Raw genomic sequence first — 16,524 nt, forward strand, 5'->3', positions numbered from 1 at the left:
AACCCATTTTAGATTTTACAAACGTATGGTTTATGGTTTAAAGTGACTCATTGATAAATTATTTATTTGTGTGACAATCAGAATGTCTAATAAATTATGCTACCCTACAAACGCCATAACATTTATCACTTTGGGCATGAATACCCTCGCTATTTGTGGGGAAAATACATTTATCCTGTCAAAATCTGTCAAAGAGAAATATTTCATTTAAGAACATTTCACATTTTCCATTTGTCAGACTGTTGGCCCCGCCCATTTAGCGCAAACTGTCCGCGCTGTCATGAGACGAGCCAATCAAAACAGCGGAAAGTCCCCTGAGAATTCGAAGGGGGCGGTCCCGCGTGACGTTCGCTAATTTTTAATGGGAAGTGGGGAGTTACACGCCACGCCTCTGCGTGAAGAATTTTTTTGAGTCAGATTTTAAGCAAGTTGAAATTCGCTGCTCATAGAGCGCATTTTATCTTTTGGCGGGGCAAGCAGAGGATATGGCCTACCATAATCAGTATAGACCACCACATTATAACAACGCGCCGCCGGATCAGGGCTTTTTATGGAATATATTTCAGAGGTGAGTGAAACACGGCCACGGATTCCGCATTTGAACGCCTGTCGATTTGACAAGCGCTGCAGGAAAGAGCTCGCTTGTTCTTGCAAGTCACGTACAAGTAGATACGAAATGCATTGGGAAACTAGTAGAGGATTGTATGGCTCGCATAAGCAAATGTCTGTAATGTTTCGTAGTTAACAGTTACTTCCGCCGTTTTTCGATTGCTTTTCAGCTGATAGCAGACTCTTCTCGTTTGTCTTTCATCATTACGACATTCAACACAGTTCACGTTAACTTAGTTTCTACTGCGACTCAGCGTTTGAGATGAATTCGAATAACGTTACACATGTGCGTCGTTTTTATCAGTTTCGAATGCCACATGATCTTATTTTTACGTATATAAGTGAGCAGAGAGTGAGTTGGTTTGGTTTAACTAAGTTACTCGTCTTTAGTAATAAATTATGTAATACTGCAGAAGACTGAATCTTAAGGGCCGTTCACAAGGGACGCGATTTTCTTATGTTTCAGGTGCACTATTTATTATTATTATGTTTAATTATTGATTTATATACACATACTGGCGACGACGTATCGGACCGTCGCGTCGTTATGTTGTCAATGTTTACAAGCGTTACGTTTCTGTTTTTAAGATGCCTTGTCAAGTTAAAAGTAGTTCAACTTTCGTTTTGAACTCGAGAACTCGTTTAAACTCCCCTTATAGAATTACACTGCCGCCAAAACGCAGAAATAGGCTATATAAAACCCAAACAACTTAACCCAGCAACATTCCTGTTATATTCTAATATTTTCAATATCAAATGAAGGATTGTCCCTTGGTCATATGACTCGGGAATGTCTAGTGAGTCACCAGCGTTGATCTGTGCATTACATATGAATCATATGTGAGTATGTTTGTTTATGACTTAAGGGTTTCCAAGACAATCTTGAAATGCAAGGTGAACTTTGTCGTATTATGGCAGGATTAAAATATCGGTACTTTTAGTAAATATAACCAGCAAGAGGTTGCTTTCTATTATAATGATTGGGTTTTCAATAAAAACATAAAAAGAGAGACCCCTAAATATGATATTCTTCATGCGAGGTACCCCTCTATCCTATGTGAAAAAAAAAATAATTATATATATATATATATATATATATATATGTATAAAGACAGTTTATGTATATTATAAATATATGTGTAAAGTATTATTTGTAAAATACGTTAAAGTTACGTTTATTACATTTCTGTTCACTATAGCAGCCTACTGTTGTATTATGTGCATAATTTATTAATTCAGTGTTTTATTTATTTAGTTATTTTTACTTTTTTTAAAAGCATTTTTCTTTAGACGTTTCCTAGTATTCTCTTGTGGCATCCTGAGGGTCCCTGGACCCCAGTTTGAAACCCCATAAACTTACAGTGGTACGATTGTTATTCGGTCTGATCGCTGTGATATAATAGAGAATTGAGGGGGGGAAGCTCAATCTGACAGCCTACAATTACAAAACATTGGGAAAACCAAAGGCAGTCACTCTAAACTCAGTGAAAGTGGGATAAATATAGACTTAATTTCTGTTTTGTTTTTTTTCCATTTTCCTTTTAGGAAAAAGTGACCCAGATGTTCCTGATCATGCTTTCATTAAATGGAAGTTGTGGTTTAGTCAGTCCAGCTAGTAAATTAGATCAAATGATCTCAAACCATGTCTTATCATAATTCACTACACATAGCCTGACTGAGGTGGATGGTTGTTTCAAAATTCCTTGTGTGAATAAGAGTCACGAGTTCAAATATTGCCTGGTTGGGCAGGGTCTTGTTAGATAAACAAGCTAACAACACATTCCTTTCACAGTTTAATGTGGTTATGGCCTAGACTAGATTCTCTTTCAAAGTTTTAGGTGTCCAAATTATCGAGGAGGCCTCTCTCTAGTCCGTCACTTCTGTTTTTCTATGGTTTTTTTCAGTAGCTGCCTAGAAATACAGGGGTTTTGTTGGTGTGCTAAGGCATATTGCTTCGTGCTTGTTTCATAATAATGTAGCACATGATTTTGTAAAACTCAATCCCTTCCTACCATAATCTCTTTATTACAAAACAGACCAAATAATACATGTCATTTCCACATGGAATGACATTCCCTTAAATTCAGCTCAGAAGGCCTGTAACGGAAACGTGTCCTTTTTATGATTTATGGCATGTGTGTAATGGAAAAGACACTCCCTACAGCAGAAATAGCCAACCGGCTCTGCGTGAGACAAACTTTCCCTCTTTTAAAGCCATTGCTGACGTCTTGACTGAAATGAATCATAAAAATGTCAGCATGGGGCCGCGCCTTCACAACATCAGTGAACCAATGAATGAATATGTGAGGATATAAAAGAACCAATCATCTGGCTACTAAAATGCGGTACATGTAAACTCAAAGGAAAAGAAAACTGTTTAGATGTAAATGAATGGACCTTTTTTAGTGTTACAATTGAAACACAAGGTCTCTAAATCATTCTCTATATAAGCTTTCACTTTCAGTTTCGTTTGACAATCTTTCCTATTTGTCCCATTACAGTTCTAGACACTGTTATGGTGTTTAAGTCATTCACTATAAAACAAAAGCTTTTTAAAAACATGAATTACATTATTTTGGATAGCAAATAATTCATAATTTTTCTGTTTCCTCCAGGGTAGATAAAGACAGGAGCGGGGCAATATCAGACACTGAGCTTCAGCAGGCATTATCAAATGGTATGTTTTATTTTTATTTATTTTCTTCCTTTTTTAAAGTCATTAATAAACGTATTCCAACTGAGTTTAAAGATAAATGTTCAGCAAAGGCCCTCAAGTATAATTATTGTGTGGGGTTTCCATCAAACAACTTTAATTATGGAATATCAGACTATTAATAAAGGGAACGAGGTTTCCTTAAAGCAGAAAAACATGTTTCTTGTACAAACAGTAAGTGTTTTCCTTTAACAGTCATATGATGGTTTTATCAACACTATTGTTTTGCCAATAGCACAATTTACATGTGCCACACTGATATTTCCATATGAAAATATTATTTTTTATTTTGTTACACTTGGTTTCTTTCTGATGATGCTCTTTAAAGATGGTTCCCCATGTGCATAAAGATGTTCACAGTATTGTTGCTAAATGATAAATGCCCACATTGATTTGTTATTGCTAAATGTTTCTTGTTCATGAAATACCAAGCCATAACCAGCATTGATACAAGTTTATAGATGACTATTGGAAATTTCAAATAATTATCACTGCGTTTTCCATGTATAGAGTACAAAATATTGCCTGACGCAGTTAAACATTACTTTTATTTTATTTTTTTCAACAAATGATCTGTAAAAGGAACTTAAAAATGTAAAACAAAATATTATTTTGCTATTTTCTACAAATTTTCTAAAGATTTGTTTGCCTTTTATGCCACCTTTACCATATATTTTTTTAATACAGTTTAAATTGGAATGATAGCTATTTCTAGAAATATTCATCAAATAAACAAACTACGCAAGAATGGGCAATATTTATCCTAAATAAACCAATAGGGACTGGCTAGTTATGGGGAACAAATATTGGTCTGTTATTATAGATAATGACAAATCAAAGAATAATGTTTAACATTTACAAAATTATTTTAATTAATGCAGTCAACAATCAATTGAGAAAAACTGAGCGAGATTGGGGGGGTGTAAGATTTAAAAATATGATTTTTATTTTTTTTAATGTTCACCAAGGCTGCATGTATTTGAGCCATTACTCCAGTCTTTAGTGTCACTCAGAAATCATTCTTATAAGCTGATTTGGTGCTCAAGAAACATTTATTATTATTATGAATGTTGAAAACATTCATAATAATGAAATGTTTTTTTGTGAAAATTGTGATACATTTTTTCACTGTTCTTAAATTTTCTGATGAATAGAAAGTTCAAATGAACAGCATTTATTTGAAATGGAAATATTGTAAATCCTAATTTAGACCAGAACATGCGGGCCATTGTAAATGGGCAACCAATTACAGTATGTCACTGTTCATATATTCCAAAACCTCAAAAATGGCGCTTCAATATGTTCAAGTCAGCAAAAATAAATAAGCAACGAGTAACACCAACAGATGCTGACACACTGAACTGACAAAACCCATTGAACATGTTGCTACCATTTATCTGTTTCTATCAGTGCACTTGGCTTACACATTGTAAAATTGACTTTTGATCAATGTAATTAACCTTTTGAACAATAGTGTACGACTCCTCCATGGTTTTATTTCTTAAAGAGCCAGTAAGATGAAAATTCTAAGCTTCCTATCACTGTTTATACGTCCTGTACATTAGGTTTAAATCCATCCAAGGTTAAAAAACATTGTCATTTTGTCAAAATATCATTTTAAAATTACCTCAATTCTCAGAGATCCCCAAACGGTTCGCACGAAGCTGTTCAAAAGATTCAGTTTCCTTAAACCCCACCTTTCGGTAGCATACTGTGTTCTGATTGGTCAACTAACATAGTCAGGTTTAATTGGTTGTTCCGCACACACCTCCATGGTAAACTATGCGTTAGCATCTGTTTGGGGTGAATTATTTTCTTCTGTGTGTGTGTATTCAAGCCGTGCGCTTCAGTTTGAATCTGAATAGTGCGTTCAGCGCGGGGGAGTGGTCACATTAGATATAACGAAGGGAGACATGAAAAACAGACATTGCGTTGTTTTCATATGGATTACTTTTGTCACAGAATATCTGTTAGCAGCACTTGTTTAGTTTTAAAGTAGACATGTCAAGCTTTCTATAGATATCTCTCTCATGTCTCTTCATTTTAATGACGTGTTTGTACATGACGATCAGCGCAGACAGCACACATACTGATAAGACGCTCGGGAGAAAACAAACACATAACTTCATAATCATACTTCGCGTTGTGATTCCGAGATGCTCGTTGTTCTAAATAAAGTTGGTAATGAACCCTCTTTTATGGCCAAACGCTTTGAAAATCCCGCCTTGTACTCACCGAGATTAGAAAAGCAGTCATCAGTGAAATGTTGTGAACACAACAAAAGGGATTTGTTGTGCTGCTCTGGTATTGTGGTAAAAATGAATTTTAGCCATTGGTTCTTCTGACCTTCATTCTTTGGCAGTGAAAGTAAAACACACTGTCTCCTCGACATGATGCTATCACACCAACCAGAGCGTCTGTGTGGGGGGTGGGGCTGGTCAGAGTTTTGTTTCTCCCAAGACGGTAGGCGGAGATTATTATGCAAAGTGCTCCTAGTGACGTACATAGAGATGGGCAAAAGATTTGAGATCTATAACGACTCGTTTCAGCGATTCAGTGTCGACTCCTTACTTTAGAAGTCAATAACTTTATAAATCGTGTACTTTTTGGTATAATTACTTTGTACATTGTTTACACTGATGGACAGCTACATCATACACTGTAATACAGGTAATTTTTGATTTCCCATCTGTGTGGCTCTTTAAGTCACAATTATTAGGAATGTAAGGTTGTTTGTAAATTAAAAAAAAAAGTAAAATGTAATTTCCTCTTTGGTTAAACAGTGTAAAACCTCTGGTTTAAGGGAGGGTATAGACATTAGAAGTGTTAATGCTTTCAGCACTGCTGAAGTCCATTACTCTGTTCTGAGTCTCTGAATGCACCTCAGAGACACATCAATTGCTCCAGACATCTGACCTCGGCGCTAATGTGCTGAATATGGCTCTATATGACGGCAGTATATGTATCATTCAAGAATTTTCAACCTTATATCTCCATATTAATGTTTGTTAATATATTAAAGCAAGTTAAAAATCTATTAAGTCGTTTCTTCCACACATAACATGGCTTCAGAATAATTAGCTTATGTATAAACCAATATAATAAATACCTTAGTAGATAAATATTGCTGTGTATATCCAACATTGTTAATACATGAAAAACTATATCTACTGAGCAGGATGACAGATGCTGATATACATAAAAAGCAACTATGTTGACAAATGAAACATGAATTGACAAGTCGATGCTCGTTTTACGCAGTATTTACTCAAAGTCTAGATATTTACTAATTAAAATATACAAGTTTTATTATACAATTACATTTTGAATTGTTATTTTATGTCTTCTCTGTCTTCGCTCTCTCTCTCTTATTATTATTGTTGTTCAGGGTGTCTGATTTCATTTGATTGTCTTCCAGTAAAAGTGCTCTCCTCTCAGCTCTGTCGTTTAGCTGGCTCAACATATTTACGCTCTCTTGATTTTCTCCGATGCTTCTCTAGGCGTTTGCTGGAGTAATGCTGTTCACATAGATTTATATCAGAGGTCATTACTGTAAGTGAAGCAGTGGCAGTGGGCAGCTTTGATTTACTGTGCCACAACCATTCAGTTCACTGGCTCCAGCCTCGTTGCATTATCATTTCACTCCTGTGACCAGGGCATAATTAATTTGGCTCCAAAAGCATAAATGGAAATGAAAGCATTCAAACTCGCTGTCAGGGCTGGGAAAGGTTATGCATGTTTAGCCTTGGTTGACTTTTTCATAGGACTATTTCACTTATTTCACTGCTGCCTGTTTTAGGATAGTTTGCAGGGTTGCTAGTGGTGTTAATGGCGTCAGAGTTCAGATTGAGTTTACTAGTCCTAAATTAAGACTTATCAGTGTGCACCTGAAAAGAAAGTCGGCGGTTACTGTATATAGAAATGCAACTTTACATATTTTAAACTGAATTTTAAAAATGAAAGTCTGACCCTCACTGATATGAGGAAAATTAATGATCCAAATCAAACTGTCAAAATACCACTCTTATTCTAACATCTATCAATTTTGACCTTTGAGGAAAATGTATCATCAGAAGGTTATATAGGAACCCTGATGTTTATCCTTTTTCAGATCTCCATGTGATGACACACAGTGACATTTAAGAAGAAAATTCCTCACATTAGGCCTCCAAAATGAAAATATAAAAGCAATATGTCTTGTCGGGAAAATGTTATGAAAGAAAAAAATCCCCTAAGTTCAGCAAGGCTTCATTTATTTCATTTAAAATAAAAATTACAGTAAAAACTGTAATATTGTGTAATATTGTTATAATTTATAATAACAGTTTTGACTTCCCTCGAATGCTGATTTGCTGCTCAAGAAATATTTCTTGTTAATGTTTGAATCTGTTGTCGCGATTAAAACTGTGGAAACTGATCCTGCTTCTTTTTTTAACCTGTTAAATGTCACCCCGTCCCGAATACGGGACGCCTACGTTGACTATACTATATTACAATCAAATTTAATCTAATCTTGACAAACTATATATCGTTGGAAAGGTCTAAGACTCCCAAATATATATTTTACCAATATTTTTTGTTAAAAATTATGTAGGAAAAGTAATAGATGAATTTGTGACAAGAGTGCACCCTCAGAAATCTACATTACAAAAGGAGCTTTGACCTTTGTATAAAAAAAAGACTTCCTCGTTGCCTTTTTCTCTATCACATTTTAGAAATCATCAGAAGTTATATATCACTTGAAAACATAAAATCTCAAAATTCATCCTTCAAAACCCATTTTAAAATCAGACATTGCATTACCATGTAAATGGCACATCAAAATCATGTTACAAAATGTTTTCAGTCATGAATTATACAAATTTATGTTTGTATCATGCACATTCAAGTCTATCTTCAAAAACGTGAGTGACAGTTAGCAGGTTAAAGAACTCTTTGATAAATAGAAAGTTCAAAAGAACATTATAAATATCTCTATCACATAAATGTCACTTTTGAGCAGTCTAATAAGCCTTTGCTGAATGAAAGTATTAACTTCTGTAATAAAAAAAAAGTTACTTTTTATACAAAATACGGTCTTGTGACCCATAAGAAATATTTACATCCAGTATTTTTTTTTATTTTTTATAATTCTCTCACTGCTTGCTGGGCTAGCAAACATTTGGATTTAGGATAATATAGTACCCTTTTCAAGCTTAGCCTCATAACGGAAAACATAAAATGCTGTTTTATCAGCTGTGTTTGACTCTCGAATATGATCTAAAAAGAAGTCCTTGTGTTAACATGTGCAGTGTTGTTGTATGCGGCAGACCTCTGTGTACTTGTCTAGTGGAGTGATGTGAATGTTGCTGTTTTTCCATGATTCCTCCCGGAGTAGGCAGTGCTGTGACTGGAGCCAGTGTGCAGCACATAGGGGCGTCTTTGTGCCTGAATTCAGACCCGCCTCCTCTCCAGTCCTTGCCACTAGCAGCCGTTCTCTCTCTAAGATGGCACCACGTTATTCACTCTATTTCCAACAGCCTATCTAATATGGTCAGGGTGACCTTGGTGGTCTTGTTTGGCAGGAACGCACTCTTTTTTTAAAAAACATTACAAATGTTTTTTTTTTCCATTCTGTTCTTCTGACTATCCCCATCCCACCAACTAGAGGAGCATCGTGATTATTCCCTGATTCTACATCACCAGTGCAAGTCCTTCCTCTCTCTCATAGCGGCTCTGTGAGTGTGTGTCAGGCCGTGACTCAGCATTGCCAAGAAGAATGGCTTTATTTCACAGCTGTACGTTTCAGTCCTGTGTCTTCTGGTGTTGTTTCCCCCAACGCGCCCACTGTGTGTTGTAGGTGTGCTAAGATAAGCCCGCTCAAACAAATGATAGTGTTATATCAGCCAAAGCAGAAAAGGAGGGTTCACTGAGCTGGAATGAGGGAATGACCTATTTAGACGATAAAGTGTGTTCCTCAAGGTCAGAGAAGGGTGTCTATTGAAGCGTACCTGAAATGTCTTTTTTACTACCTTGTGTTGTGACCATAATGCCACAAAGAAGGAAAAAATATGTTGTTACCTCTGGCTATCTTAAAATGATATGAAGTATGAGTTTTGCTGGTTTTACTGTGTATGGTTGCTCAGTGCGTTTTATTCTTAAGAGTTTGTTCGTCATTTTTTTGTTAAAATGTTGTGCTTTCAAAAGGTGCAGGACCTTTTGGTAACCCTGGTTCCTTGTTATACTTGTTACATATATCTACAATAGTAATAAGAGTAATTATGCATCATTATAAGTAACTAATGCAAAGCAAAACCGAACTCTTAACTTAAACCATAGTAAGTACATGTTGTCAATTAATATTTTAGTGACACATTTTTACATTGTTTATTTTCCAGTGTCGTTGTTACACATTACATGTACATAATATAGTAATAAATGTAACCCTAAGCCAACTAACCCTAATCTTAACTCGAACCCTAGTAAGTGCATGTGTTTAATTATTAGGGAAATACATATACTGCACTGGAACATCCTTAATAAAGTGACTCTAAATTCTTATTTGTGCAACAGAGGCCCATTAAAGTTTGCTGGTGTAACCACAATTATATTACACTATCACGATCATTCATTCATCTAGAATATATTATATAATATATATAAATTATATAAAAATATATTGTAAATGAATAAAACCTCCATTGATGTCAGAGACAGCACACAGCGGAAAAAGTTTGTTTTAACAGGCTTCCAAAAAATAATCAAGCAATGGCAAACATCTACCTAATAAATGGAAATATTAGCAAAATATTTACTTTTAGTGACACAAATATGAAAAATAAGGATTTGATGTATTTCATATCTCAAATCAATTTCTGCTCTTCATTATTTCATTATACTGTATATGCTTATAATATGTTACACTGCAAAAATTAAATGTTTTTTGGGGAGATCATTTCATGTTGGTTTTTAACTGGAACATGACATAGAGTAACACCATTTTTCTTGCAGGAGTGATGGCATATGTCAAGCTTCTGCTTGATGTTTTAATCATTTAATTTTATATCGTTATCTGTTTTTGTATCATCCGAAGGTACATGGACACCTTTCAACCCTGTGACTGTCAGATCAATTATATGTGAGTATTGTTATTTTCTTGCCTTCACAAAAACCTCCCATGTCCCATTATCCTCTGTTTGTTTGTGAGCTCCATGACAACCTGCAATGTTTCCTGTTAGCACACTTAGCTAAGAAAGGTTCAGTTGTTTCAGCTCGAACTGGAAAAATGTAGCTGTAATCTGCCTGAAAAGTAGCTCAGAATGTGGAAATCTGCTGAGCTTTTCTTGAGAAATTTAGTCAATAATAATTGACTATGTGTAATGATTCCTACCTCCAGTATAAGGTGATCACTTTCGGCACATTTCAGGTGGATACACATGACCAAAATGACTTAACAATTGTGAACTATACATTTCCAAAAAAAATTGACCATCTCAAACATCGTCAATCTTTGTTAACATTATACATGTTTTTGATAGACAAGTCACTTAATAATACTAAGTAACATCCAAGCATCAATAAAACGTCAACGAAGTGTGAATTTGAGGATTAGATGTGACCAAAGCTTCCCACAATTCATTCTTTTCAGCTATGTTTGATCGGGAGAACAAAGGCGGGGTTAACTTCAATGAATTCGCCGGCGTTTGGAAGTACATCACAGACTGGCAGAACATCTTCCGCACCTTCGACAGGGACAACTCAGGGTTTATCGACAAGAACGAGCTCAAACAGGCTCTTACCGGCTTCGGTGAGTTTGTAATGCTTGCTTATTGACTGCTACAAATGGAAAGCCAGAGGTGATAGATGCCTTTGGTGAGGTGTTTAAAGAAAGTCCTGCAGGAACGAGAGGCAGGGGCACTGATGCACAAAACCAATTAGAGGAAGGACAAATAAACTGAAGGAACCACTGATGGAAAATTATTAACGTCACCCTTGAGGAAAACACTGAACTTCAAATGCTTCTCTCTTTGCACAGGTTATCGTCTTTCAGATCAGTTCTACAACACACTGATAGAGAAATTTGACCGTCAGAAGAGGAGCCAAGTGGCTTTTGATGACTTCATTCAGTGCTGTATTGTACTACAGGTAATGATCTGCATTAGATGCAACATTTGCCATTTCTGTAAAGGGATGTTTCACCCAGAAATCGGCCGGTATTCATTGGGTTGTTCCAATCCGGTAATTTTCTTTCTTCTGTGGAGCAAAAAAGGAGAATTTTCAATGACCTGGCAACTCTTTTTAATATAATGTAAGTAAATACTGGGGCTGTCAAGCTTAAACAATCACAAAGTTTGAACTAGTAGGAAATTGGACATGAATGGGCTTTCTAATTTACAACTGGGAAATTTGGAGATAATTTTGATACCTGAGTTTCTGTGTTGGGCGAGCCATAAACTTTAAATATGGCGGAGGAGAGAAAGCCGTAGTATTGTAAAGTTTTTAAAAATTTTCTGCATTGCTTTCTTCTGTCATTTACAGTCATGTTTATTGATGTATATAAAACCCCTTTCACACTGCACGTTGGACCTGGAAAATTGCTGGAACATTACCGGGTCGCCTTCTGTGTGAAAGCAAACACGTCACTGGATTGAGATCGTTCACTAGCTTAATTGAAAGTTAACGTGCCTAGCGTTTTCGACTCGTACATTACACGTCACACCCTGGTAGTGTGAAAGGGGCTTGAAAGGGGCTTCCTGTTCCATCACTATTGGAATATTTCCACCTATTTCCACCACTGGCAAGCTGCTCCGATATTTGATTATCACCCTTCTTTTTAATTTTCCTCTTTTTTTTCTCTCTATCTATGGTCAAACTAATATCCCTCCTGTGCACTCTAATTGAGCACTTCTTCTCTCTACCATTACAAGACACACCCCTTACTGCTGATTGGTTACAAGTGTGTTTTGAGATTCGGTTTGAATAGCAAAAATAGCATTTATAAAAAATAAAAAATTAGATAATCGTTATTTGTATGGCTACACATAATTAGGATGCTATATTATATATAAAACCCATTGGATATTGGCTAAGTATCTTCTAATCTCTAATGTCACCAGGAAAGAAGTAAAAATGAATAGGCTGTCCACCATGATTTCTGTTCATAGCAACAACAAAACACTTGAACATGAAAAATGTATAATTAAAACTTCAGAAGTGGGAAGTTTCTGATAGCACAAAAAGGCATGTGTTTTCAGAGATCCAATCATAGGTGGTCAGGTGAGATACTTTACCAATTACACATGATCATAACATGCATTTCAAATGCATCTCTTGAACTGAACTGAAAATAGACTGCACCATAGACCAACTCAAACCTGGTCTAAAGTCTGGTGCAATATTTTTTCTTCGTTATTTAAAGAGCGTGTTAGTATTTTTTTTCATAATATATTTTTTAAAATTTAATGAAAATACATTTATCATAGAAAAAGTGGCAGCTGTTTAGTGATTCTTCAGTGATTGTTTCATCTCACAATATCTCAAGGACACTTGCAAAAATAAAAAATATACAGACTCTTATGTGCACAAGAAACCATTACACTTAGCACCTATTGTGCCATCAGCCCATTTTGTAGTGTTTTTTTTTTTTTTGGCCACAATAGAATATGCATTAAAGAGACCTAAGGCCTTGATTTGAAATATGACATACTGCCCTAAGCCACAATTTGAACCCCTTTTGTGTGTGTTTTTTTTTATATATAACAATTTCTTTTTTATCGACTCTTGAACTAGAAACAATATTATGCCATCAGCCCATTTCGTGTCATGGTTTTTCCACCGCAGCAGAGGTTAAATTGGACATTAGGCCTTGATATTAGAGGTGCTACTATAAGGAAAGCCAAATTTTGAGCAAGTAGATCTCTATCAATTTATGTGCATCCATGCTATTACTTTATTTATGGCAAGATTGCAGTGATGCACAAAGGAAATGGGTTATATAAAACTAGAAATTGTATAAGCATTAAAAAAATTCCCATGTACATGTGAATAGTTTCTTGAGGGCACAAAAAAGTGTCTTGTTTTCATTTTCATTTTTTTTTTTTTAGATCTGTATGTTCACTCATTTTTCTATCAAAAATATCAATGAAAAAAACCCCTGAAAAAATAACAATATTCATAGATGCCGATATTGTTTATGTGTAAGCTATATAAGAGTACAGTGTAGTCAAAAGTTTGGACACACTTCCCATTCAAGTGTCATCTTTTGATTGATACTGTATATAGAATACAGTATATACAAAAACCGAAGATATATACATACATTGATAACTGTAATGTGGTGAACAACAAACACGCGCTCTGCTGGACAAAAGAAGTAATTACACCATTTAGAAGCATTTCTAGAAGCTCTACAGAAATCTACTGAGAGATTTGGAAATTGGAGTGGAAACCAGTGATCTATATAGTCTATATTAGATCAGTGGTGGAAACCCTGTTTAAAACACCCATTACTCATTAAGAGATTTGTCACCCGTTTAGACCATTCAGATCGTTAAAATAGGGCCCACTATGTTTTTATTGCAAACTGAAATAGCTTTTGTGCATAACTGGGGTAAAATTATTTTTATGTGGTTACAGATTACAGACCATTTGTTCATGAATCGGTCTGAGCTGGTTCTTGAATTAAGCTCACTGATTTAGTGTTCCAGTTAAAAGTGGTTCAGTTTACTGGAGGCCAAGATTTTCAGTGAATAAACCTACATTTTGACCTGTTCCTAATAAAGCTATAATTGGACTTCAGAAGATTTGTAATTAACTGTGACACATAAATGACACACATACATTTTTATTTCTATATTTTCATGGTGCTTTTGTTTTTACTGAAGTTAAAAAATCTTGAGGTCCCATTCATTGTAATTAAATGTAAAAGCGTGACCTGAACAGTGTTCAACTTATGAACAAAAGTCTATGGGTTTGGAAAGGTCAATCATTATGAGGTGATGTACAGCTAATACTGATTGTGTATTTTCTTTTGAACAGAGGTTAACTGACGTGTTCCGGCGATATGACACAGATCAGGACGGCTGGATCCAGGTGTCATACGAGCAGTATCTCTCAATGGTCTTCAACGTGGTATAGCACAGCACAGCACAAGCACGCCTGCACTCTCCTGTGCCAAACACCAAATGTCCCTCCCCGTGCGGTCTGCAGCAGAGACTAGTCAACACTACCCTCTACAGGACGACACGGGACGGGATCTTCATGACTCTTCATTCTGTCTGTGTCTGCCTGTTCGTCTGTTAGTAGTCGTATCATATTTCTTTATGATCTTAACCATTATTGAAAGAATTGTGATTTCACTCTCACTCTGTGTTTAAGGGATGTTGACATTGTGAAAATCATATTACGACTCCGTTGCATGCTTTTGATAAACCTCCTTAATGTCGAAGCATGAACTAATGTTTCTTTATTTGGCTGAATTCATGTTTACAATGAAACACTGTGAGAGCAGGTTGTGTTTCGCCATAAGATCCTTTTCTTTGGATTGACTGTCAGCTCTTCCATATATTTGTAATGAATTATATTTTTAATCTGCACAACGTAATTCAACCTTTTATTTAGGAAGGAGGTACATATGCTTTTGTATGCCTTTTTCATGCATGTTGCCTTACAACTGTTAAAAAAAAAAAAAAAGATAACTGTTTTATTAAAAACTGGAACATTTCAAAATGAGTCTTTAATTTGTATTTGCTTCTTTTAAGAATTGCTTTTTATTAATTAATTCATTAAATTATTAATTAAGTCATTTATTAAGGCCAGGGACACCTACCAATAACTTAACAGCACACAAAAGATAAATAAGTGCCATTACTGTCAAATATGATCAACAAATATATATTTTTTAAAGGTTTAAACATTATATTTGGCTTTATATATATATATATATATATATATATAGCAAAATTATAGCCCCAGTGTATGATTTTGTGTAATACATACATACATTGGGCATGTTAAATACAGATCTGCTCAGCAATACACTTAAAAATAAAAAACCTAGAAGCTAGACTGAATTTTTTAGGAGAAAATTAAGGATTGTACGTATTGTATATCTTTGAATAAAGCATTATTATAGTTTTTCTCATTCAACGCAAGTACAAACACAATTCACTTGACTTTTTTGCAGAATCATGAACAAAAATGGTTTCTGTGACATTCTGCTGCTGAGATTACAAATATAAGATTTTTTTTTTCACTGTAATCAAGAGGGAAAACTGATATGCATATTCTGCCACTTCTGTCATATTCTGATTACAGATAAATGCACAATAAAATATGTACATTTTAAGGTGTGAGTAATGTGGCATTGTATATTGTTTGAATATTCCATTGTATTAAAAATAATAATACTATAAGTCAGTGGGGTCCAAAAACTCTGTGGTTACCAATATTCTTCCAAATATTTTCTTTTGGAAATCGTACCGGTTTGAAACAAATTAAGGAGAGAGTAAACAATGACAGAATTTTCATTTTGGAGTGAACTATACCTTTAAGTTAATTTTGAATTTTCATCCATTCTTCAAACTGCTCACCATCTGTTTGCTAGGATGCTAGAGCCCTGTAAATATGAAAAGGGTCCCTGTTATTATTTTCAAAGATCTATGATTGGATGTTTTGTTCTAAAAATTTCTTATGTAACTGTCCTCTCCATATTTTTCTCTTATTGTGTGCCACTACGGAAAACAACAAAAACAAAAACAATTCCTTGTGAATTATGTAAATTTTGCATCTGTGTATTTTCTACATTAAGATTAGTACTAGCGAAATACAGGAAAACAAATAAATTGAATGAATAAAACAAAAAAGCCCACACATCCAAAATAGATTTGAAGATCTTCAGATATTTTACTGAAGATTAAACACCTGCTATTCAGAGTGTATTTCTTATTTTTCTTCAATGCCAGTTTTGTCAAAGAGTAATACTAAGACGAATAATGTTAACTTACTTGGCCAGTGCCACTATTAATAAGGGATTTGACATTTTGTTAATAAATATAACCTGTCCTCTTATATTAATACCTTCTCATTGTGTGCTACAAAATAAAAATACAAAATATTACACAAACAAAACCCCAAGCTTTTTATAATTAATTATAATTCATTTAGATTTTTGTGTATATACATGTATTGATCTTGTCCTGAGTGTTTTTAATTTGGTTGGTGTG

At 34.9% G+C, this 16,524-nt stretch overlaps 1 protein-coding gene across 1 annotated transcript; it reads left to right on the forward strand.

Moving 5' to 3' along the window:
* Positions 1 to 383: 383 nt before the first annotated feature.
* pdcd6 (programmed cell death 6) lies at positions 384 to 15,028 on the forward strand. Its single transcript, XM_052596498.1, has 6 exons — positions 384 to 568; positions 3,225 to 3,286; positions 10,395 to 10,439; positions 10,950 to 11,108; positions 11,337 to 11,446; positions 14,339 to 15,028. Exons 1-6 carry the CDS (start codon positions 486 to 488, stop codon positions 14,435 to 14,437), a joined length of 558 nt encoding a protein of 185 aa, XP_052452458.1. The 5' UTR covers positions 384 to 485; the 3' UTR covers positions 14,438 to 15,028.
* Positions 15,029 to 16,524: the final 1,496 nt, after the last annotated feature.

This window comes from Carassius gibelio, chromosome B24 (genome assembly GCF_023724105.1).
Source record: "Carassius gibelio isolate Cgi1373 ecotype wild population from Czech Republic chromosome B24, carGib1.2-hapl.c, whole genome shotgun sequence".
In the NCBI taxonomy this organism is placed as follows: domain Eukaryota; kingdom Metazoa; phylum Chordata; class Actinopteri; order Cypriniformes; family Cyprinidae; genus Carassius; species Carassius gibelio.

Excerpts from the sequence above, each read along its gene's own strand:
- pdcd6 (XM_052596498.1), top strand. The coding sequence starts at position 486 with ATGGCCTACCATAATCAGTATAGACCACCACATTATAACAACGCGCCG. Across the intron at positions 3,287-10,394 it reads TCAGCAGGCATTATCAAATG|GTACATGGACACCTTTCAAC; the intron begins GTATGTTTTATT and ends TATCATCCGAAG. Across the intron at positions 11,447-14,338 it reads AGTGCTGTATTGTACTACAG|AGGTTAACTGACGTGTTCCG; the intron begins GTAATGATCTGC and ends TCTTTTGAACAG.